At 45.7% G+C, this 25,818-nt stretch overlaps 1 protein-coding gene across 2 annotated transcripts; it reads right to left on the reverse strand.

Moving 5' to 3' along the window:
- Positions 1 to 1,326: 1,326 nt before the first annotated feature.
- On the reverse strand, positions 1,327 to 25,795 carry GEMIN5 (gem nuclear organelle associated protein 5). Of its 2 annotated transcripts, none has more exons than XM_019535270.1 (28): positions 25,623 to 25,795; positions 23,044 to 23,198; positions 22,369 to 22,550; positions 21,206 to 21,357; positions 20,839 to 20,952; positions 19,916 to 20,048; positions 19,389 to 19,548; positions 18,527 to 18,739; positions 17,692 to 17,777; positions 16,618 to 16,712; positions 16,207 to 16,343; positions 14,866 to 14,939; positions 14,162 to 14,343; positions 13,166 to 13,305; positions 12,182 to 12,353; positions 11,677 to 11,904; positions 11,034 to 11,147; positions 10,612 to 10,740; positions 9,758 to 9,853; positions 9,289 to 9,426; positions 8,541 to 8,688; positions 7,394 to 7,513; positions 6,305 to 6,515; positions 5,328 to 5,585; positions 4,674 to 4,836; positions 3,502 to 4,021; positions 2,928 to 3,024; positions 1,327 to 2,087 (listed from the first exon to the last, which is right to left on the reverse strand). In XM_019535270.1, exons 1-28 carry the CDS (start codon positions 25,765 to 25,767, stop codon positions 1,920 to 1,922), a joined length of 4,530 nt encoding a protein of 1,509 aa, XP_019390815.1. In that variant the 5' UTR covers positions 25,768 to 25,795; the 3' UTR covers positions 1,327 to 1,919. The 2 variants fall into 2 exon arrangements, with proteins under 2 accessions (XP_019390815.1, XP_019390814.1); XM_019535269.1 differs by having other exon boundaries at positions 20,839 to 20,955.
- Between the last annotated feature and the right edge of the window lie 23 nt (positions 25,796 to 25,818).

Below are 25,818 nucleotides of genomic sequence, written 5' to 3' on the forward strand. Positions count from 1 at the left end.
ACTTCATTACCTTGATAGGAAGCCATGCTCAGCTTGCTGGCTTCTGTATACCCAGGCAGTGCACAGGAACTGGGCAGAAAATCCCACTAGAGATTTGGACACCTATATGTTTTGTGAGGCAGAGCTCAAGTCCCTTTGCCTTAGGTTTTTATGCAGTATGGCCTCAAATTAGCCTTGCTACTATAAAAAGCTAATTCCCTGTTGCTGGTCATCTTTATACCTTCTGGTGCTTGCAGCAGCTCTGCTTAGCTTCTTCCTAGGCTACTTCTGCTTACAGAGATGCACAGCTTTGTAAAGCCACAGCTCCCTCTCCTGGTTTGCAGGCACTTTGCCATGATGAGTCTGGCTATCTGGTTCTCTCTGGCCTACCTGGAGGGGTTTAGGCCATAGCTGTCTGAGAAGTACTCTGCAATTCGCCTTAATCAGAATCAGGACTATGTTCCTACCTACTTCTCTGCCAAAGCAGCTTTGATGCTCTTTAATCTCACTTCTTTAGGATGGATCAGGTCTTCTGTCTTGCTCTGCCTTTGAGGCCAGATGACAGGTTGGATTAGGACATGTGCATGCTCCTCCCACATTCTATTCATCTTCAAAGCCTTAGCTTTACCTGTAGTATATGTAAATCCATCTCTCTGATCTCTCCATGCCCTAAGCTTCTGTCAATTTCTGCTCTGCAGCACTTTCCTATTTATGTTTAAAATAAAGCTTGTGTCTAGGTTTCTGCTCAGTTTACAAGGGTTACTTGACCATGACCAGCACGCCCCACTCTTGCTTCCTATCCTCTTTACCTGGGTAAACTCAAGACTGCTGCTGAGTTTACGGGCATGACAACATTTTGCACCTTCTAGGGGGAGCTGACAATTCAAATGAGGAAAACCAAACAACAGGACCCCTTCCAGAAACCAGGCTGTCACCTGTACTGTTGCTTAATGAAGAACGGAAACGGTCCTTAGTGGGTTCATTTTTCTAACGTTCTGTGAAGACTGCTAGTGTCTCCAACTGCACACTATTAAGACCGTCATTTTACATCCTACCTGAAACACTGATAGTCCAAGTTCCACTGCTGTAGCAAAAGTAGCTTCCTCTGCAGCAGATAGGAAGTGTCAACCTTTCCACATCAGACGGATGTGAAAACTCTGTCATAAAAAACAAGGTGTTTGTTGTGCTCTGTACAGAGCAATGAGCGTAAGCAATTCTTCGCCCTACTTAGAAGTAACCAAGGCATGAACGTCAGCTATCACATGTATATTTTAAGTACCTAGAATAGCTTTAAAAAACATTCAAAAACACTAGCCTCATACTTATTAGAGAACAAATACTTTTATCTCCACCCTCCTTTCAATTTAAATGCAAGACTGGAAGGATAAGGCTTTTATTTAAAGGAACACAAATTTCCTGCACATCCAAAAAAACATTAATCAGTTTCCCAGACTCCCCGGACTAACACTGGCTTGAGCATTAAGTCCTTTAAAATAAAAAAAAACATACTGCGCCTTTTATTTAAATGACAGCTAACGCTCCTATATTGCCAAAAGGTAGCTGTAGCCGTTTAAACCATTTACCATGTTTTTAGTATGTAAATCCAAGGGCTTCCCTTGCATAATTTTCCTCTCTCCAGAAATTAAAAAACTAAATATAAACAAGATCTTGTATACATTAAAGGCAGAAGCCAATGTCTCCTAATGTTATGGGTACAGTATCGCTCATGGAGGCGCATGAGGCCACGAGTAGCTGACTGGCTGGTAGTGAAAGTCTTTGTAAGCTTGACTTTTGATGATCCGTGCTCCTTCCAGAACAATGGTTCTTCAAAAAGCAGTGGTGGCAGTAGAGATCATTCCTCAGGTCAGAGAAGAACCGCCCTGGCTTGGTGAGGCTACTGGCAGTGGGGGGCGTGGAGGGGGCTGGGTGTGAAAGTAACATCATGTTAAGAACTTTCTACAGATCTTTTCATATGCCCCATCTTGAGTGAACTTCCACAGCAGGTCCAAGGCCTGTTGCCGCAGTTCCGGACTCACATCGCTGTGGCTCTGGGAGTGGATGTGAAGGAACACCAGGCTGCACTCCAACACATCTGGGAATGGGAAGGCCTGCCAAAAAAAAAAAGTATCATGTTGTGTTTGTGCTGGGAACTGGAAATGCTAGTGTGGAGACCAGAGCCCCCTCTAGAAATAAGGCCTAGACTGGCATAAACCATGAGCAAGCCAAGTCTGGATGTTATGTTACTCATTCCCTTTTCCAGCGTGCACTGGATTTATGTCCAGCCAACTTCTCTCTTTCCTAAGCACGTACCCTGCCTCACAACTGCCATCTTCTATGGAAGGACTCCAAGGGGCACAAAATGGGCAAGACAAATGGCTTTGGCGTGTTGGTTTCTTTTGGGGTGCATTACTGCTCATGATCCAATTTCACCTCTACAGTCCCAGCCCCTCTCCTGGCAAGGGAAGCCACTGGTAGTGCTTCCCCATATGCACTTTCTAGAGCATAATGCAAACAGCTCTACCAAAACCAAGCTACCCTTAACCAACCAGACTCTCGCTAATCTGCGTTATTAACAGGGTGAGCTGCTACGTGGTTTTGGGGTGGCTGTGAATAGTTTTATCCAGCCACCATGCAATATTAATGGTCTCTAAAGTGACATAAGCAGGTGTCTATTGACACACAAAGCCGTGCTTCTGTCCTTGTGTCTCCAAGCAGCAAAGCAAGGAACAGTTGAGCAAGCCCCCATTCAGGTTGCTGATTCCCTGCGCAGAGAAATCAAGCAGCCCTTAACTTGCAGCACTGGCACAGAAATGACAGCAGCAGAGGGATTTTATAGGACGTGGATGCCTGTTATAGCAAGAACAGGGTGCAATAACCCAGGCAGTGCCTACCAGTCCTGCAACTCTTAGCTGCAAAGCCACCTCCTTCTGAAACCATTTTAACCTTACCTTTAGACTGTCTGGAAATTCTGCCAGTTGCTGCTTGGCCATTGCCAGCTGCTTTGACAGCTCAGGAAGGGAAACCGGTTCCTTTGCTGCTGCTTTACTGTCAAGAGAACATTCATGGAAAGGTCATGAACAGTGGCTTTGCCCAAGCCCATGCATACGCTCCCAACCAGAGCAGAGTAGGTATAAGAACCAGAGCCAGAATGTCACCCCCATGACTCTTACCTCGCAAAGATGAATAGAACCCTACTATCAACAGAGAAACAGAAACTCCTCTGTCCAGCCTGCCTCTTCCCCTCCCCTCCAAATGCACTATATGAAGGAGGCACAATCAGAGCATTAGCTATAACCCTAAGGCTATTTATTCTTCTACAGGAAATGAGCGTGATGGAGTCAGAATTCAGGGCTGATAACTGGTTGGTTGACTGGTTGAAGTTTTTACAATGGGGTTTGCAGGCCTGGGGAAGCCAAGCTGGACACCAGGGCACCGCTGTTTTAAAAAGCAGCTTTGTTCTCCATCTGTCAAGTAAGAAAGCAGCAGCTGTCCTAAATCCACTCCAGTATGGTGGAAACTTACCCTGGGCTCTGGCTGCCTGGGGGGATGGGCTTGTCCAACTCACTCTCAGGGCTGGGCTGCAGCTTGCTCTCCTGCAAGCTGTTTCTTTGATGTTGGCGGATCATGTCTGCCAGAGTCTCCTGGATCTTGGCAATGTCTTTCTGGGTGTTCTGCAAAGCAGCAATATCTTCAGAAAGGAGCACTTTACATCTGTTCACTTTCAGCTGCCTCTCTATTTGATCCCCTGAGTCAGCTGCACAGGGTCCAGGGCAAGAAGCAGGTATGCTGGGGGGATGTTCTTCCAGCTCAGGTGCCATTCCTTCCGCAAAGATGCCCGAGACAGCATTCTGTTCAGGAGCTGCCTGCTTACTAGGGCAAGACACAGACTCTGGCACCATCTGTTTGGAGACAGGGGAGTCTGTGGGCAGGTTCCACCACAGATCATACAGCTGTCCGTAAGCCAGGAACCCTTCTAGACTCTTGTGAGCTGCCATGCTCCGAGAGCTTGTGCTGTCCAGTTTGTCCCTCAGGTCATCACAGCCTGGCAGGGGAGGGGAGGAGGAAAGATGGGTTATAAAAGGATTTCCTGAAACCACACGTGCCACTGCCCAACACAGTAATATTGTGCAAAGTTGTGCGTGAGGGCAGGATCCCAGAGTTCAACAGCACTTGTCTGTGTAGTACAGGGGAGCAGGGAAGAACACATCACCAGCAACCTCCAGCCTTCTGAAACTGACCCCCACACGCAACAGGAACTACCACAGCAGATCACACTGAGGGCTATCCAGCCCAAGGTCCATCACAAGTAACTAATACCTGTGCAAGACACCCAGCAAAGCACAACCTGGTTTGAGCAGGGGTTTCTTCTGAGCCCCAGGCGGGCAGTGAAGCCAGTACAGCGTTCTATCCCACCTAGTGAGACTGAATGTTCTCACTGTCCATGGGAACATCTCCTTGAACCCTACTAAAACCTCCCAGAACCCAGCTAAGGGGATTAGGGGTTATCCAGCAGTTCCCATGCAAAAGGTCATGGCCCCAAATGGCATTTAGTGAGCCCTTGGAGAAATCCAATTATAGCAGTAGGGTGCAGCCAGGAGGTGAGGCTGAGAGGCAACCAGAAGCCATGCTAGAAAAAAGAGTTGAGGAACCATGCACTCATGACTGCTAGCACAGAGCAAACAAAGGAGGTTTACCTTTGGGAAGGAGGAGGCTGCAGATTTCTTGCAGAAGAGTGAAGTTGCCAGCATCACAGCTGCGGGTCACAGCACTGAGAAGAGCAGTCACTGCCTCCTCCCATGAAGCAGTCTGGTAGCTCAGTGCTGCTAGGGTCAGATCGTGGGCGATGTGGAAGAGCAGCTACAAGAGGCACCACAAATCACTGTCAGCAGCTTAACCTGGGAGCCCTTTGTGCCTCATGGCAATCTGCAGTGCCAACCCCAGAAGCGTTCCCCAAAATACACCACTTAACCATTGCTACAAGCTACACAGCTGATTTCAGCTGAGGGGATGAAGGCTCTTCAGACTGTGGAGCATGATTATAGGCTTCTTACAGGCTTGCACAATGGTCAGTGTGAGCCCAGTCTGCTAGAAGGCTGTGGCAAAAACATCTCAGCAACATTAACATAAGCTATTATGCCAGTTTTTGTCCCAAGCAGGGATGGCTGGGCCACACTGCATAGCTGCCAACTGCTAATCACCTGCTAATACTCTCACCAAAACTCATTTTTCATTCAGAGTGCAGGGCACCTGTGAATGGCTATGGCTGTTACCCAAGGCAACTATGCAAATCCAGCCCCATTCACACCTTCAGCAAGGGCCAACTAGCGCACAGAACCAGGATAAATTACCTGCTTGGGATGGGTGTTGGTGGTAGCAGGAGGATACAAAATACCATGCAGCTGCTTCCACATGGTCTTGGCCTGATCCACAGTACTCACTCCGAACTCGCTCTGCCACACCTCAGTCACCATTTCAAGAAAGGAGTCCTTGTCCCTCACATCCCAGCTGTGGTAACAGGGTGGGGAGGAACTCTTATGCTCAGCTAGATTTCTTTTGCAGAGGCACTTGCAAAGCAGTTCATGAAGGCAAAAAACTAGCCTCTGTCCCTGCAAACAGAAACAGAACATTGAGCTGTGTCTAGAGCAGAAAGATGAGCCTTTAGTGATACAAGCAGATAAAATTGAAACCCTTCCCTCAAAGGCTCAGGTGTCACTTGTTGCAGACTGCTCCATGTACAGCTGCTGCATGCTGAGTCATGGATCCACAGAACATAAAGCCAGAAGAAGCCTGACCTCCTGTGGAACAGAATTCCACCCGCTTGCTCCCAGCTCAAACCCAGCATGCCTGGCAGGACTAGAGTGTATGCTTTTGGGTAGATCTGCAACCACATAGTCCTTCGCCTGATGATCCTTGCTCAGGTACAGCCACATCTCAACTCCCCGCAATCACAGCATCACTCTAAAACCCAAAGTTTAGCAGCCAGTTTAACAGTGATAAATCCTCCTTAAGGAAAGGCAAAAATGCTCCACTTTTCCACCCCTGCATGCTGGCTTCGCTCTCCTTCCCAGCCCATTCTGTTAAGACTTCATCATATGCCATCTAATAAGCACAGGTTCCAAACTGCATCTCATGTTGGCCAAGTTCCATCCTTGCTCACAACACTGTAGAAATAAACCTCTATCTAAGCATTTCAATCCATGAGCACCTCAGACAGAGTTTCCAGGCGGCTCACAGCAATATCTGTTGGTGGTTATAATACAGGCAGTTCATGTAGTTATGAGGTTCATGAGGGGTGTGTTGCTAGAGAAGGGGGAGGCAGACTCACCAGTAGGCTTCCCTGCCGCTGAAGGACCTCCTGTGCTCCAACCCAGTTTCTGGCAGACACCAACTCCTGGGCACATCTGAGAGATAATGTGGTTGACAGATCCTTCTCCCCAGCTCTCAGAGCGAGCTCCGCAGCAGCTTTTAGGGATGCCACATCCCCTTTTTTTGCCAGCACTTTCACTGCATCATAGGGAGATGCAGCCCCCAGGTAACTAGAGAAAAGGAAAGTGAGTTAGTGTCACATTAGACCTGAGGGCTCCTATTTTACACTGTAGTATAAACAGCCTCTGCCCAACACCACAGACAGAATGAAATACATTTCCCACTACTTCATTCAGAGAGCTGCTGTTACCAATCCCTTTCAAAATATCTATGATGAACAGATGGCAGCTAATCTGAAGCAGTGCTGCAAAACGAGCCTGCAAACCCATAACCTCCTGTAGAGCCCTGGGATTCTGGTGGGAAATGGTTCATGGCATGGACCCCACACATCACTCAGAGAAGAAGTGAAATCAGCAGCTTCTGGAGGAAGAACATTAGCTTTGCACACCCCTAGCATGCCTCTCTGGGGGTGCCAGTTGCATCCTTTCTTGGCATTCACTCTTCAGTGAGCACTCAGCTGAAATCAGCACCAACTGACAAAGCTGGAAGGTTCACACCCACCCATCCTGGAACCTGGCCAACATTTTCCTGAAGTGAGTAGTGATTTGAGGTGCTTCAGTTTTAGGATATCCAGTTGGAAAAGTCCAGAAATGGAAGAAAAACAGCTTGGTGATTTGGATGCTAGTCAGAAGCTCAGCAAACTTGGGTTCTATTCTCACTGAGACACAAGAGGAAATCAGTCTCTGCATCTGTTCAGTGTTGCGAGGATCTAGACTGTGAGGGGCTCAGATATCATGGGAATAAAGACTACAAGGAAATTCAGACAGATGGGGGCAGGGAGGGCGGCGGTTACCCTGGGCTAAACCTTCTAAAAACCCTCCAGTTTGCTCCAATTCTTAGCCATTATTCTGAACAGTCTTCAGAAAAGACAGCGTGCTCTTTGTTTCCCTCATGAAGATCGTAGTGACCCTTTCCTGCCAACACTTACCATTTGGCTGCCATGGAATAATGGCCATCTTCCTCCAAGTTTGCTGCCCACGTGGTGTAGAGATCCTTCAGGACTGGATCTTCTGGACGCAGCCTGGCCTTGGCAATTACAACTGCTTCCCTGAAGTATGTAAGAGGAACCAAAATAAAATGTTACTGGGTCACCTACAAGCAGGCCCACAGTTCCTGCAGAAGTCTCCCCTGGGTTTCAAAAGAAAACAGACAGGGTTTCAGAAGAAAACGTGCCTTGGTTGGTCAGAGGCAACAGCTTTGATTAAATCTAGAATCTCATCTCCAGCAGCTGCAAATACCCGATGTTCCCAAGCAAGCCAAAAAAGCACAACTGTACCTGGCCAGCTATGCAAGGCAGTGGGAAACTTCTTATCTACTAGTGTTTGTCATGTGTACAGTAGCTAACAAGTATGGAAATGGTCCTGTTCACTGCTGAGCAGTCAGCAGGTAGGTCCACACTGCAGCCAAAGGTGTAACTGCAGCTTGCATAGGTATGTCTAAATTAGCTTCCAACTAGCTAGTAACGACAGTGCAGTAACTGTGGCAACACATAGCTCAGCCTGTCCTGGCTCATCCAAGTATTTGTCTAGGGTCCCAAGAAGGCCTTGCAGCCTGCGTTGAACCCCAGGCTGCTGCTACTACAGTACCTGAACTAGCTAAGTCAGGTATGTCTACCTGAGCTGCAGTCATATCTTTAACTGCAGACAGGACACAACCTGAAAAGGGGACAAAATCCAGGCATTTAAAAGGAACAGCCAGCCAATCAGTTTCAGGTTGTGCTCCAGTCCCTGGACCTTTCAATCTGCAAATGCTTCAGGTGAAAGGCCCACGTGAACCAAGGGAAAAGCCGTGATTAAGCATAAAGGAAGGCTGAATGTATACCACAGAAAGAAATTACTGTAACTGGAAGGGGCTGGAGAAAATGCATGTATTCTTGAAGGGAAGTAGGTAAATAGATGCAGACAGAAGTGCAACTGGACCCAAGTGGACTGGTTCTCTGTAAACTCTGGCAGTGTCTATAGTTTGCACACTGCAGGACTATGCCAGATAACCAGAACCAAGCGAGACATCAGACTATTTTGGTTGCTCCCACTTATCTGCACTAAAACGTCAGAAATGTAAGGAATGCAAGTGACCTGTATGAATGGTTCACTTTCAGCAGCTCCACAGCCTCGTACACCTTGTGGATAGAAAGAAGATGCGAGGCAGCCTTGATGTACTGTTCTTGGAAGCACAGTTGTTTTGCATAGGCTTCTACCGTCCACACCCAGGCCTGATATCCAGCTAGAATACAAAATGTAGCATAGCTAAAGGATAAGGACTTGCAACCAGGAGAGATTCTCTGAGGCTAACACCTGAACACATCAACTTCTTCCACACACAGCCCTTTTCTGCTTCTTTATTAAGCAATGGGCTAGGGCAATATTTTGATACAAAAGGAAGCCCTGGCTGGGATGATGTAATTGGGGATGGTCTTGGTTTGCGCAGGAGGTTGGATTAGATGTGACCTCTTGAGGTCCCTTTCAATCCTCATTTCGTATGATTCTATGAACCAAGGGCCTGGGCAGCACTCCCAAATGTATTTAAGCAAACAGCAAATGACCAAAAGGGCTGTAACATGTTAGAGGAATATTTGTTTTTGTGCTTGGAAACAGATGACAGCTCATACGAGTCAAAAAGGAATTTGCTCATCTTTCTTCTCTCCCAGCCCACCCCATCTGTTTATGCAGGTGCTTACATTTGCTTCTCTGTCACTGTCTAAGCATGTTTGTTTTGTATCTAAGTACTGTTATAGCATTGTTACAGGCAGGACATGCTCAGCTCTTGCCAGGCTATCTGGCAACTCATCCCACTTGTTTATCCCTGTAAGCAGAACCAACATACCCATGGGTGAGACGGCCACCAGCTGGTCTGTTAGCTCCCCACGCTCTGCAGCTGACTGGAGGGTGCCCTTCAGGTCTCCTTTCCACAACATGAGCTGCTGAAACAACTCCGGGTGCCCATTCTCCAAGTGGTTTCTTCCTGTTTGTAACAAACGAGCCTCCTGGTTAGGTGCCAGCGCAACTGCAGTAACCATGTACCCCAAGGTAAAATGCCCAGCCAAGAGCAAACTCAAGCAGGAATAAGGCAGTGTGCTGCAGGCCAGTGACTGAGAGCACTATCAGCTCAAAAGACTCAAGCTGGACATCTCCTTTCATGCACCACCCCTGGCTCCAGCCAGCCCTCTCAACAGCTCACTTTAATATGCATTAAGCTCACAAACTAGACTCCTACATCTCTCCCCATTTGTTTTTCTTGGATGGAGGATAAAAAAGCAGATACGTCATCAGGACTGAGGCACTGCTCCACCTACCTTCCACCTCCAGCATCTTATACAGAGCAGCTCTGTCTGCAAACAGCCCCAGATGGACATGATCTGAGTCAGGAATCAAGTCTTTCCCCAGCTTTCCTAAACAGAAGAGAGAGAAAAGGCTGGTTTGACAGCAGCATGGAGGAGAGAAATGAAAGAAGCCTGCAAATCCATTGTACAGTTACAGTTTACTTTACCTAAGAGCTGACAGCCTCTGCTCCCAGCTCCATACACTAGATCTAAATAGACCCTCACAGTATCACTTCTCTGTCTGATCACCACGCTAGAGCAAGATGCTATGATAAGAACAATTATGCAAAAGCAAAATGTACTGAGCACTTTTCTCTGTACCCCCCACCGTGTCTAAGGAAGACTACCATGGGAATACAGCAGTCTCCTTTCCTGCCCAGATTCTCAAACCACAGTTCTGACTTAGCACTCATCCATTGGTATGAACCAGATGCATGCTTGGATTTGCAGATTCATTGTGCTCTGTTACACATAAGACCTGAAATGCAAACACAAAGGCAGCTGCTTCCCTGCCTTGGACATAGGCTCCCAGTCAGAACGGGTTTAGTACTGGCAAGGTGTTTCAGTTCCTTTGCTTTAAACAGCTGGCAGTGTGGCGATGAGGGGAGGGGTTGTGGAAAGTATAAACCAGATTTTATCTACCAATCTTAGACACAGACCACAACTTTCATTAACGAATGCCTCAAGTCCCACCCCCAGATCCATGTTCAGGTGTTTCACAACAAGGGTCCAGCAGCCGTTCCTGAAAGTCTGAACTGAAATATTCAGAGTGGGGTGCCCTTGTTGGGCAGTAGGAGAAGGCTGCAGCCAAAGCGTGTTTCTGGTACCTTTGGCGTTCAGACACGTAGCCAGCATCAAGCAGTCCTGGTGCAATTCATCCTTTGATCTATGATCCAGAGAGGTGCTGACAGGCAGAAGGGAGCGAGGCTTTCTTTTCTTCAGAGAGGTATCAGGAGCTGAAAAGTCACTTGCATTTTAGTGGCTGTTACATAGCGCACACTGGCCATGATAGCCTGAAAGAGATGCTTGCAGCACTAGACAACACTGCCTTTTGGACAGCACTCACAATGTACAGACCAAACATTTTTCTGGCTGTCTTGCTTAAACTGAAGATAGCAACTTTAAGGCATATGAATCATTAAGCACATGCTAGACAACCATTTCACTGGCAGGGCAACATGACAACTCTGGCTGGTCCCCTTCACCTACCATGGGTGTGTTGTCGCACTTGCGCATGAAATGGACTGACCTGGTTTCTCTTTAGGTTGCTCCTTCATCACAGGGGTGGCTCTATGGTTCATGAAAGGTTTCATCAGGTCAGGGACAGAGAGAGCAGATGGATGCAATGGAACTTCTTTGGAAACTGGAATTAAATGAAAAGAGGAAATAAAGTCATGAGGGAACCCAGAGCAGGATGCATAAAAGTCTTGACTTGGAGATCTAGTAGCAATCAGTGCTTCTGTGGGCTCCTTTAACTCCTTGCAGGCTGAACTATCAGGATGTGTGGGGGAATCCTAAAAAGCTGTTCTAAGTTGTGCTAGGTCCAAACCAGATCATGACCAACCACAGCATCAGCCAGGTTATAATCATTTTGTCTTCTGCAACTGCATTCAAGTGCAGCTGAGAAACTGGCCCAGGGTGTCCCTCCTGCTACTGTCACTCAGATCCATATTCCAAAAGAGGCCAAAGGAAATATGAAACAGCTCCCCATACTCAGAGTGCATCATCACTCTTTCAAGGAAAGGCAATAAGCGAGAGGGTATTGGGATTGGGCTACCCAAAGAACCCTGCAGCAGCTGATTAAAACTAGGGATGTGTTTCATGCCCAGGAACTTGGTAACTGAGCTGTTCAAACTAGAGCTTCTGCAGATAAGCTCAAGGTTGGTGACTACCTGTTGGTGAGACTCTGTCTGAGACCTCCTGCTCCTGGGCTTCCTTTTCAGCCTCATGGTCTGACATTTCATTCTCATCCAACGCGCCCTCCTTTACACTTTCGTTGCCATTTACTGCCTCATTCACATCCTGCTTTGCTGGACTCTTTCCCACCAGCTTTTTCTTCTTCTTGGCTTTGAGTTTGGGTTGAAAACTCCTTTTCTTCTCCAGCTCTATGCCTTTTTTTCCTGGGAAGATTGTAACATGGATTTCAGAGAGAACAATGTGGTTGGAGGTTAGCCTACTAGCTTCCTACCTCTGGAGAGTAGAGTTCACATTTTGGTTTAAACTACCTAGTCTAGATCACTGGAAGTCTTCACTGCAGCCCTGTCCAATCCTGCATGCAGAGTATTTGCTTGAGCTCTAGCAGGCAGATTTGAACCTAAAACAAGTATTATCACACAGCGTTTGATTAGTGCTCCCAGCCACCTCTTCAGCAATGAATCCTCCATAACACACACTGACCTTTTGGGGGGTGGCTGTGCTCTTGCTTTGAGGTGAGCCATTTGTGTACACAAAAGTCGTCTCCCCCTGTATACACTGAATCTGGATCCACTGGCGACCACTGAACACACAGCAGCCGGCCCCGATGCCCTCGGTAATTGGACAGAGGCTCTTCCTTCAGCACATCCCACACCTGAAAACAAACAGCCCTTTAGAGAAATCACAGAGCTAAAGGTGTAATGCTGCGCAAGCTGCTCTTCACTAGGCACTAGACCAGAGGTGGGCAAAATGCGGCCCAGGGGCCAGATGCGGCCTGCCAGGCCATTCTATCTGGCCCGCAGGGCCCCTAAAACATTTATAAAATCAATATTTATCTGCCTTGAGCTGTCTGCCATGTAGCCCTCGATGGCTTGCCAAAACTCAGTCAGCGGCCGTCTGCCCAAAATAATTGCCTGCCCCTGCACTAGAGTTTTACATTCAAAGAATTCACAGGCTAGAAAACTTCCAAGGGCAAGCAGCATGGAATGGAAATTTCCATTTTCAACCAGCTCTGCCTTTCTACTTTTCCCAGAACTCTGGAAGCTTCCTAATTCTGCACAGTTACTTCACTTCCTGATGCGTTATCCCAATGTAATTCCAACCGTTGCTATTTCATGTTCCCACCAAACTTAAACGCATATCCTGGCTAAAGAAGCAAGAGACCTGTCACCTTACAACTCCCCTCCTACAAGCTACTACAATTCCCAAGACCATTCTCTTCTCTGAACTAAAGCAGAACATGGTTTCCCTTTAGAAACAGACACTCAAGAGAAAGCTAGAAGAACAGTAGTTGAACACCCTGCTACCAGATTTCTGCTGTGGAGTTTGCAGCAACACCCAAGTTCAGCTGGGAAAAAAACCTACCCCTAGACCCCTATACCTTGCCATTAATTTGATTTAAAAATCTACAGAAGGGAGAATTTGAAACCAAAAGGAACACAGTAAGAAGTAAACACAGAACAATACCTGTGCAGTGCCATCATAGCAAGCGGATACCAGCCTCCCTTCATGGTGCGGACTCCAAGACAGACTTGTGATTTTAGCAGTGTGTCCTGCCAGAGTGCGAAAAGGCTCTGTTATTGTCGGAGGAGTTTCTGGAGGGCTCTCTGAGAGGAAAAAAGAGAGGGGTTTGGTAAGGCTGGGTGGACAATGCATGCCATTTCACTCAAAATGGATATTAAATTAGGCCACATTTTCTGGTAGGGGACCATGCCTGCATTAAGTCTGCCATGGCCAGATTTGCACATGCAAATATAGATAAGTAACTACACAGACACCAGAGTCATTGCGCACTGAAAGCTTGGCTCAAATCAAACTGCCTATAGCTATGTCTTATTAGCTCCCTCTGATGAGCGCTCTGGGAGAAGGTGAGCCCAAAGGACTACAAACAAAATGAGTTTCTTTCAGCTGGCTCCATTCACATACACTGGACTCCATTCCAGCATCTCACAGATTCATTTCTTTCTCACTCCATACTCAAGGCATTCTCCCTGTGCAGCAACCGAGGTAGTTCTTAGTTTCTTTTCACATGCATCTAACAGCGCTGAGAAATATGTAGGCTTTTCATGTGGGGAAATTTCTCCTAGGTTAATTTGCTCACAGATTTCTCTGCTTGCATTTCAAGGTTGGAATGTCAGGTAACCTCTTTAGAGAGCAGAAACATACAAGTGCCCCGTCCTACCACAGAGAAGTCTGACCCTCCCTTAAGTCTTACTACCAACATCAAACCTTATGCTGGCTTGGAAATGATCCCCAATGAAATAGAAAGTGCTTCTTCCCACCCTTGGAGCCCCCAACATTCCCAAGCCCTGCTGACACACAAAAGTAACTCCCCTCACCCAGAATAATTATTCTTAGAAGGGTGGACAGAGACAACAGCCTACTCCTTTAGCATCACGGGGTGAAACTTTGAAAAGCCTAAGGAAAGAAAAAAGGCTGAACCAGAAAAGAAGCTGTGGTCACCTATGATGCTCTTCAGGTTTTGCACGTAAATGACAGCATTGATTGAACCCGAGGCAATCAAGTAGCTCAGCTCTGGCTGGGTCCCATGGTCATGGTGCCAGCAAATGGCATTAATCAGTTTATGATGCTGCTGGATGGTGCAGAGCAATTTCAAGTTTGGAGCCTGAAATATTTCAATTGATCTGAAATTTAAAAATAAAGCATCAGACATCTGTGGATCAGTGAAAACTGCTCGCTTTTAGTACTTCCCACCCAAACAAAAATGTCATTGTACAGAGGGTCTGAAGGTTGAACACAAGCAAGAATGGTTTGATACACTGTGGACCACTGATACAGGTGAACCTGAATTTGGCTCATATCCTGGCTTTAGGACCCATTTTCACTTGTGGGCAGTTGTCAAAAATCACTATACAGCCCAGTATGATGGACTGTCTGTGCTCATGAGAGGCTCAGTACTGGGATAGTTAGCATGCAGCATGCTTTACCGAGATGCACTGGCAGCAGCACTGTGCTGAAAGAACTTCCTGCAGCATACTCAGCTCTGGGTCGGGCTAACTGTTTTACTAACATGAACATGAGGCAACACCTTGATAGGGCTGAAGGTCAAGAGATAAACCAGGGCAGCACAAGATACCTCTGCCTCACTTGGCTTACTCTAGCTGTTGATTATTTAATCAGCATTAACTGGTATGTTTTAAACCTACCCATCCTCATTACCAAGAGCCAAGATTTTGCCATCTGGTTTCCAGCTGATCTCAGTGCGAGCAGGCATTTTGTGCTGGAGAAAGTAAACAGAACTGTTATCAGTAACTCCCACAAACCTGTGACTCTTTCCTCTATAAATCCAACAGAGCAAGCTCAGCAATCAGACTGGGAGTTTGCAGTTAAACAACATCTAGAAAAGGAGAGTCACCACCAATGTCTAATGTGCAGACCACTTTGTATAGGTAAAGGGCCAGCCTAAGTAAAAAAAAAAAAAAAAAAAATTTTTTTTTTTTTTTTTTTTTTTAAAGGTGGGTCAATTACTGGAGAAAAGTGACTATGGGGGATGGGTTGAATTATCAGATCAAAATCTCACTTTGGGATCTGGGTACTTAGCTCCTCAGGCTCCTTGGAAAAATCTAGCCTTTGTGAAAGAACTTTGGCTGATGTAAAAATCAACGTAGTTACCCTGATTTATAATAGTTGAGGATGTGGGCTGATGTGCTCACTTCTCTCTTTTAGAGGAGGAACAAATGGTCAGATCTGGGATTAGGGGTAGCTCATTACCACAGCCTACTATGCACCAGCATGATAGAAACTGGGTTTCCCCAGGAACGCTGAGTACCTTTTTCCTGCAACACTTCATTTAAAAAATAGAAAGCAGGGTGTGTTTGAGAAGGGGGAGCTTAGTGTCCAGAGCAGCAGTCCCTAAACAGTGGGCCACTGACCACTGGTGGTTTGGTTTGTGAGACCTGGGTAAGTGGTCAGATGCTGACTGCAGATTGCACCACAAACCTACAAGGAAGTTCAATTCAGAAAAGTAAGACTACGTTGTGGTCTGTGTATAGGAGCCAGCATTCCCAGCTCCAGATTTTAGTCCCACTTCTGTGGTGTCAGGCTCTTTGCTTCAGTTTCCTGATCAGAAGGGTGGTATAACTAATACTTGGTTATCTGATTTAAAGTGGGCACTGCAAATTTTAATTCACATCTCAATTACAATGCTTTTCATCTTTTGAGTATATAAACAGGAGTTTTAGAAAGGTAAGTATGTCTGTGAAAGCCATATGCTCTCTCAGCTGAACTTGCCTGGGTAAATAAATTGCAGAACAAAATGATAATTAGTGACAGTTTTACTGCAAGAGATCAGCTGTCTGGTCTTACTGGAAGATGAGAACTCCTTCAGGGACATGTATTTGTTCAAGTCAAAGTGCCCAGATGCTTTGAACGTTTCTAAAGTACTTCTCAGAAGATGGAGTTTTTCAGACGCTTTGTTTTATAGAATCCCAGTGGAACTGAAAAATGTGCAAGTTCAACATCACTCACCCATATGTAATTATACTCACTTTGATCGAGTTAGTGTCTTTGATTACTTTATTTATGTCAGTTGCTTCTCCATTAAGCTTCCAAGGGTTGTGCTGCAACACAATACCTTCTCCAGCACAACTGTACAATGTTAGAGAGGGTTTGTCACCATCACCTCCTATACAGCAGGAAAAACAAAATAGAGCTATTTTCTCCAGCAAAAATATATACAGTAAGTCATGCAAGGTGCATAGGATTTGGCAGCAGGTGATTTACGACCCAAGCCTGGCTGGCTACATCACCAACACTTAAAAAGGGAAAAACTACCCAGCAACATGGTGCTCCCTCATCCGAGAAGGATTGATAGTCCATCTCCATGGCATTCACATCCTCTGCAAATGAAATGACTTCTCATTTGCTATGAGGATGAGCAAGGCAGTTCCAGGACTCACCAAAAGACAGGGGAGGAACTGGAGGCCCCCAGGCTAACGTATACACAGTCTTCTTGTGATAGGTGCTGGAGATTTGAGGAGGCTTGTTCTTGGTGCTGGGTAGGAAGAGGAGGGTAGAGGAGCAAATGAGTCAGATTTCTGTGAAATGCACATTCACCAGACATCTCAAGGACAGAGAAAGCTCAATGCAAAGGTGCCACAAGTGAAGGTATATAAGCAGCACAAAAAACCAGCAAGCAGAAATCTACCTTTGAAGCACACTTCAATGCTTCCCCCTCTGTACTGTTTGCTATAGTTATGGTATTCGCAGGGCTTTTCTCATAAGCCACATTTCCACTTTGCTCTTCATGCTCTGAAAAGTCTTACTTCCGGCTAGAATTGTCCATATCCAGTTAACACCCACTGGCAGTATATGGTTGGACAATCTGAGCAAAATGACTGAGAGGCAGTAGGCACACTAGAGAGACTGGGCACGATGGACTCATACCCAGAACCCAGCCAACTGCACTGGATGGTGACTTAATTTAATCCTGCTCTCTATACTTGCCTAATCACAAGGGTAATACAATAGGGAAAAGAGACTCTGTCACAACCCAGCACCAGCAAGGGCCCTACTTGAAGCCTCAGAAGCAACACTGGGTATATGTCTACACATTCGTTACTGCACTTTTGCTAATGCACATTAAAATTTAGTACCTCCATTGTGAGGTACTAGAAAAAAGCATATTAGCTTATTTTAATGTGCATTAGCGAAAGCACATGGTTACTTCATGACACTTTAATCTGCATAAAAATAGGCTAATGCGCATTAAAGTGCACATGTAGACACATCTACTGACTACTGTTATCTAATAACAGACTCATATAGAGGTAGGACTGGGAAAAACGTCTAAAGGTCATCTGGTCCAACCCTCTAACAGAGGCAGGATCATCCCTATGAATGCATGAAATAGAGAAATGTATAAACGATCACAGTAAATGAAACATTAATTTGACTTCAAAACTGCTTGTTTGCTTACTGAAGCTATAATTTGTTCATTAAGACACTAATTCACCTGCAAGCTAGTTTCTTACCTGCCGGAGTAGGTGTCATATATACCAACTTTTCCATCATCTGTTCCAAAGGCTAAACAGCCTTCCTTAGTCAGGTGCCAGCATAACTGCAAACAAATCAGTAAAAAGTGGTCACACAACTGCATGAGTCCATGGGTAATTTCCTTGCCCTTGTGTGTTCCTTCCAGATACTGGTCAGACAGAAAAACCTTAACTGGGGAGCTAGTACTGTGCCTTGTGCACCAACCTTCTGCCACCATTTATATACATCTCTTGGATTACCGCAAATACCTAAGGCTCTTTCCTGATAAAAATGAACTGAGAAAACAGGGATAGAGAAGTCATAAGGCTGTGTGTTATACCAACCTTCTAAAATAACATAATAAAAAAAGGAAGTTAATGTGAAACACGGTGAGAAGAGATGCTATCAGGGATGGATAGATAATGCTGTCTTGTCATCGCTGACAGGGAATGGGGATTTTAAATAAGCGGTGGTTGAACTATACCCACAATTGTCCAAGCCTGTTTCTGTACAGGCTGTCCAAGGAAAACCTAAGGGCAGAGGCAGAGAATCATAACAGGTGGAAAAAATGAACAGAAATATGTTGCGTAAATTAATCTTTGGCAGTTTTGCCTATGTGTAACATCGGTATTTGTGGCTGTGACAGTCCAGAATTCTGCCACCAGACAGTAAGAAATATGCTATTACAAATGAACCCAGTACATATGAACACAGGTAATATACTGATTTTACGTACCCAGTAACTAGAGAAAATGTTCTCCAGAAGAGAGAAGCAAACAATACAAGGCTTAAAAAAACAAAACACAGAAAAAAGGGAACTAGAAGTACACTCACAGCTGTAACCTTGGCTTTGATGCCCTGCCAGTATGTTTTCACATCATAGGCGTTGCTTATGGACAGAGTATTCCACACCCGAATCATGCTGTCCCCAACCCCTATGGCCAGGCAGCCAGTGTCCACAGGGGAGAAGGCTAGGCTGTAGACAAACCCACCAAGAGATGGCACAGTCCAGCAACAGTCTAGTGTTGCTACATCCCAACACTTCACCTGGAGAAGTGGGGAAACAAAAAGAAAAGAGCAAATTACTGATGCAATTACAATAGCGAAAACAGGAACAAGACAAGACAGAAAGGTTCAAGACCAGACCAAGGATGACATCCCCACTCGCAGGCAAACACATTCGAGAAGTGTCCTTGGATTAGGCAAGAGGGTATGTGTGTTCATTAAAAGATGAACCTCATTCTCCCAGCCTTGGAAACGTCCCTGCAAATGGAAAGTATCTAGCACCTTCAAGTGAAAAAAATACCACATCTCTTTCGACTATTTTACTGGGCTCTACAGCTAATGCTAGTGGTAACATATGTGTGGTTTTACTAAGGGAATCTGGGTTTTGTTCAAATAAAAAAAAAAAAAATGTACACAGGGAGGGAAGAGATGGACAGCTCTCACTATGAATCATTTGATTCCAGAGGGAGAAATTCATTCACTTTGTTGTAATAAAAGTCTGAGCTCATAAACCAACACAAATGTACAAAACCTACCGCAGGTCAACACAATTTCTAAACAACACTGCTGTAAAACTCCTGCTATAAACCCATCATAGGAGAAGAATTTATGGTCACAGAAGACAGGCTGATTCAGTTGAAACAAATGGGCTCAGATATTTCTATTCTGTTTTAAGACAACTGGTTCTTACATCTCTGTCCATTGAAATGGAAAAGAGCAACTCTCGGCCCTGCACTCGAAGCGAGCACAGATTGAACACGATCCGTGAGTGATTTTGCCCTTCGGAAGATCCCAAAAGTGTCCACTTGCGTTTCCCCGATTGGGCCAAATCCCATAGTAGCAGTTCACCTCTGCAAAGGGAAAGCATGCATGTTACGTTCCCCTGCACAAGGAATATATTACACACACACATTCACACACAACCATGGCAAACCAAAATCAGTTGGGCTTGCATGGCTTTCCGCCACCCAGAATTGGACAAACAGGTATGCAGTGCATAATATTACTTAACACTGTGATGTATCCGTTTAGGTTCCTGGATAAATCCCAAAACCAAAGAACTTGTAGTCTTACAAAGTTTTACCCAGGATACAATGCCAAAATCCTGGCCCTTTGACCAGTTCCATTACTTGCCTGGGTGAAGGGCTTTTATTCAGCTGGCTAGCAACTAAAACCCCCAAAGCTGTAGAACATGCACAGGCTAGTAAACCTACTCACCCAAAGCAACTGGACATAAGCTCCGTGGGATGGTCGCTTGGCCAGTGAACAGTCAGCCAAATACGCTCTTTAACAGCAGGATCAACTGCCCCACCTCTTCTCTTCACAGAGGGCAACTTCAGAGTAACCACCCCTACAGAACCAGCAGAGATTCACTACAATGTGGCCACTGGGCACGTCAATCCTCACAGAGGATAATATGCCCTGTAACACAAAGCCTTAAATACAATCTCTAGTGCTCCAGCTCTTATATCACATAAATGCAGGACTCAAAGGAACCTTAAAGAGATCAATTAGTCTATCCGCCTAGGCTGAGGCCAGATAAATATACCTAGAGTATCTGACAGGTATTTTCTTAACCTGTTCTTAAAGCCTCCCATGAAGAAGATTCCATGATCTCCCTAAGTAACCTGTTTGAGTCCTTCACTGCCTTCCCAGAAAGTTCTTCCTAATATGTAACCTAAATCATCTGTGCTGTAAAATTAAGCCGATTTCTTCTCTACTCCAGCAAATAGCTGATCACTATTTGAATAAGTCTTCCAGTATGGAAAAACTTGCTATTATGTCCTTCATCTGTCTTCCCTTTTTAAAACTAAACAAACCCAATTCTCTCCACTTTTCCTCCTAAGTCTTGTTTTCTAAACTCCTTACCATTCCTGCTGCTCTCCTTTGGATTCTTGCCAATTTGACTACATTTTTCTTAACTACACTGCCCAAAAGTGGGTGTACTACTCTGATGGAAGTCTCAACAGCACTGAAGAGAATGAAATAATTTCATGTCTTGCATTTGACCACATCTGTTCAGCCATCCCAGAATGCCGTCTGCATTGCTAAGTCACCGGGCTACCAGACAGAAAGCATGCTTAAGGCATACCATCCATGCATACTACCACTATTGCCTTAGAGAAATGTTTTTGGCTCACCTCTGCCTCTAGCACAGCTCCAGATCCGGATGGTCTGATCTTTGCTTCCTGAAGCCAGGTAACAACCTTTTGCTACAGCTGCCTCCTGTGTTAGCTCCCCATTTGGAACCTCCCCTTCTTTCAAGAGAAATATTAATGGTGTTAAAACAATGGTAAAACACTTGGGAAATACAAAGCACAAATAAAAAGCAAAGATGATGAAGTTCAGCTACGCTGCCCAAAGAACAGACTCTTCTGTAAAGCAGACTGAGTTTATTTTAAATCAGACTGAATCCCAGGCTCCCTCAGACTCTTATTTTTATTAATGAAACAAGGAACTGATTTGGTTACAAGAATTGCCCAGAGCCTTCTAACAGTTTGTGCGTACCTTGAAGCTCTTCTTGCCAACTATATAATCCTTCTTCATTGGGCATAGGACACCATGCCAGGGAGTGTATTTCATCATCATGACCTCTCAGACGATGAATAATTTCTTTTTTCCTGCTGATGTCGATTATAACCACCATGCCATCCTTGTAACTAAAAACAAGCAGTTAGACAGTGATGAAAAAATGCTTAAGAGTCTCATAACAATGATACTGAACTGGCATATAGTGACTTTTGTTAGCAAAGTGCTTTGCCAAGAAGGTAAGCATCACTATTCCCATTTTACACATGGAGAGAGAAGTGACCAAGGTCACCCATCAAGCCAGAGGTCAAGCTGGGAAGATCCCAGGTATATGGAGTTCCACAATGCTCCATGCACTGGGACATACTGCCTCTTGCATGCATAGGTCAAATCCTCAGCTGGTGTAAACTAACATACCTCCATTGACCTCAGGAGTAATGCAACATACAAGACAATGATCCCCCAAGGATCAACACTACTGACCTTGGGGAACTTAAAAAGCAAGGGATCTTTTGTTCAGAATGATTTATTTTTCTGAAATTCATTTCATGCCCTCCCCTTTCCTGTGTTAGCTTTCCCTCCACATAATCTTGTCGTAGATTGCCAAGTAACCATCACAACGGACCCAGCATAAAGCAGAAACGGGTGCTGTGCATCAAGAGGGCTGGAACTGCAGTGGGCAGCAAAAGCCTCATGAAGCTATGGGGAGCAGCACAAAAAGGAAACCATACAAACCATCAGTTTGTGGAACTGTATAGGTCAAAGCCATAGAGTCAGCAAACACAGTTATCTTGTTACCTCCAGCTCTATACCCAACACCCAGTCACTTACATGAGTTGTAGACTGACAGTCAGCCCAGATTCAGACTGCTACAAACTTTCTAAGACCAGTGAGTCTGTGAGATCCGGCATTTCTGGGTTACTTAGGAGACTTCTCCATTACATAACAGAACGCTGATAAGTAGGTTGTTCATTTAGGTACTTCTTTTTCCCCCCACACCACTCAAAGAGAACTAGCCAAATCCCTAAACCACCACCACCGTTTCTGAAAGAATAGCCTTAAAATTATGCTGCAATCAAAAGACACACACACACCATCTACCTTGCAGCATAAGAAAGGCAAGCAACATAATTAACACTTACCCAATAGCTACCAGGTTCTCCTGGTGAGGGGAACACGTGAGGCAGAATATAGTCCTAGGCTCAGGGAAGAACTGTTGGCTGTCATTTCTGTTATGCCAATAACAAATGATGATGCCTTTCTCATCACCAGATACAACCAGATCTTTCACAAGGGGTGACCAATGCAAGGCTGAGATTGTATTCTGAAAATGCAGAGTGATTAACCAGGGCATGACATAGTCTTGTCTCTAACCCCATATTAGGCAGGGATGAACTGTGAAACAATACTAAATGAGGCAGCTAAAGTGGTAGGAGTTTTATCTTTGGTTAAGATAATTAAAGGCATTAATGTTTAGATACAGAGCAAGATCAGGAAAGTGACAGCTGTAGCTGTCAAAGATCTGCCAGGAAATTAAAATTGCGAAGTAATCCACACACAATTGCTTACCAGGATGTCCTCCACACTAAATGTTTTTCCACAAACCAACCAACCAACCAACTAGAAAACCTTCACTGATTTAACTGACATGAATTTTAAAATTAGTTTAATGAAACTGGTGTAGACCCCTACATGGATCTTCTTATTTGGTCCCAGCATGTATTTCTGCCTCCTGTTTGGCTAATAAAAGGTTTGGGAAAACTCTTGTTCTAGTGGTTTTCCTACAGCCACATACACCTGGTTATTGGCTACTATACCTGATGGAGTGTATGCTCAGTTACAAGAGACAGAGTCTGAGTATCCCAGATTTTTACGGTTCCATCATCTGAGCTGCTTGCACAGAGGTTGGTCTGATCAGGGAAATGACAAAATGTAAATCCAGAAACCCGTTCTGTGTGACCGATGAGCTCTCCTAGGTTTGAAATACAAAAAGAAGAAACATTCACAGACCAAATTCTTGCTGAGAAACTGCTGTCCTTTCCCCATTTCTGAAAGAATACTCTTTCTACAAACTACTTGATACAAAAGATTCAATATTATGCATTGTAACATCCACCAACAAACAACTGGGGTATAAGTGGCTGGAAGCAGGAGAACCACACACTCATCCCTGCATGCCCTACACTCCATAGAAAACAAAAGTGTGGACAAAATGAATAGGAAACAGTTATTCACCAACTCCCAGAATACTAAAATAAGGGGGCAGCCACTGAAATGAGCAGGAGACAGGCAAAAAACTAATAAGAGAAATTGCTTTCTTATGCAGTGGACAGTTAATTAGTAGAACTCCCTGCCACAGGACATTGTAAAGGCAGACAGTTTAGCAAGGGTCCAAAAGGGACAGGACAATTTCATGCATGAGAGATCCATTAATAGCTATTAAACAGAAAAGTCAGCGATGTCATCTTTGACACCCTTGAACTTTTCTTTTTCATGTGCTTGTGACAAGGTATTTAGCAAAATTAACAGATGATGGTGCATGCTAGGGAGGGTATGACAGGGGTAGATCACTCTACATCTCAGACTCCAAGTCCCCCTTGTTAGACTCAGAGCCCCTGTTAGAAAATGCCAGCTCTTAGTTTTCATTTGCTTTTTGACTACAGAAAAACAATGGGGTGATTCTTTTGTTGCAAGGAACTCCAGAAGACCAGAGCAGGGCAGGATGATTTTAACACTATGGATTCCCATTTGCCATCTCCAGGGTTATCCTGTGAATCACAGTGCACAGAATCCTAGAGCCGTGGGGCTGGAAGGGGTCCAACCCCTGATTCAGGTAGGATCGGCTCTATCCAAACCACCCCGACCTGTCTAACCTCTTAGTAAAACTATGATCAACCTTGACACAACATGGACATCACACCTGAACCTGCTACAGGGAAAGCAGGGGAACTGCGGCAGCCACTGTCGTGCTCCTATAAAAGGCTGTTAACACATGGTTAAAAGATCTCAGGTAAAGGCAAAATCCTGCATAGTCCGTACCAATCCAACTGGAGTGGGGGTGGGGATTCCTCCCTGCCCCCAATGCAGCACTGGTCTGACACCAAGTGGAGAGAAAGGATCTGTGAGCCAAGACCCTCTGGGTCGAGTCCCAGCAGAAGCATGACTACAGATCCCCAGCCTGGGCTGTGGCCAACACCCAGGGCACATCTACACATGCACTAGTCTGTTTTTCCCAACGAGCATTAAACTTAGAACCTCTGGGGCATTTATACACATGCTCCAGGTGTGTGTGCGCATGTGTGTGTGTGTGTGTGTGTGGGGGGGGGGGGCCACACTTTAATTAGAGGGGCTCTAAATAAAGCTCCCAGAGCATCTTGTGCATCAGCATCCCCTTTGCTTCAAAATGGCCATGGAGACGCTGTATCTAAACATAGCTGAACGAGCTTTAGAACAAACGCCCCAGCAGCCACTTTGAAGTGCAGGGATGCCCATACACAACTGTGGTAAGTACCATGCTCGAGCAGACTCAATTCATCACTTCAAGAAACGCACAAATACGCTGCTGCCAAGTAAAATGGGCTGCTGCACATTAAGCTTTGCTTAAAAAAAAGAAAAAGCAGATGTTTTCGTTACCGCACAAGGACAGCCTCACACACGTTTAATTGTTACCTCGCCTCAGAGGATGCTTTATACACACATATGGGGGCAGCCTCGCTGCTCATGTATGGAAGCCCTGCAACAAGAGGTACAAGCAACCCCCGCTTAACGCTGATTCACTATAGCTCTCGTTTGAAACAGATCCCCAGTTTCACTTTGCACTCGGCGAGTTCCGTTATCACGCTTGCAGTCACCATCTTGGGTCGTCAAATACTTTTGGTTGTTGCTTTAAATGCCTGGCCGTCGCTTTAAACGCCCGTTTTTTCTGGGAGCCAATTCAGCGCACTAAGCAAGGGGTGCCCGTACTAAATAAAACACACACACACATGCACGCACGTGCACACACACACACACACACACGCACGCACGCACACAAGGCTGCCCAAACATGCGGTAGCAAAAACACCTGGGTTTTTTGAGCCAGGCTTGATGCTGCATGGCCTGTTTTACTCCTCAGTGGCATATCCACACATCCCTTCACGTGACGCTTTAAGGCACGGTACAACAGGCAGGTGTGTAAGGCTGACGGCTTAAAAATGGTATTTAAAGGTTTGGGTTTTTTATGGTAATGGGTATAAACGCGCCCCTGCGGCCTCTGATGGAGACTTAACACGTGGGGGGGGGGGGGGGGGGGCGCAGCAGCCTAAATCCCTGAGCCCAGCCCCTCCAGCGCCTGTTGCGGGGCAGGATGCTCCCTCGTGCTGCCCCGGAGCCGGAGCCGGGGCCGCGGGGTTGGTACCGTGGAAGGTGGGCTGGGCGCCAACCCGCAGCAGGTAGACGCTGTTCCGGGCCGCGAAGCCGAAGAGCCGCGCGCCGGCGCTCGCGTCGCTACAGCGGCTGAGGTACCAGTTGGGCGAGGCGGGCAGCAGGCGCTCCGCCGCCATCGCGTGCTCGCGGATCTGCAGTTGCCTGGCGCCGCCGTCAACGGTCGCAAA

The sequence above is a fragment of the Crocodylus porosus genome, unplaced genomic scaffold (genome assembly GCF_001723895.1).
Source record: "Crocodylus porosus isolate Cpor-Errol unplaced genomic scaffold, CroPor_comp1, whole genome shotgun sequence".
NCBI classification, from domain to species: domain Eukaryota; kingdom Metazoa; phylum Chordata; order Crocodylia; family Crocodylidae; genus Crocodylus; species Crocodylus porosus.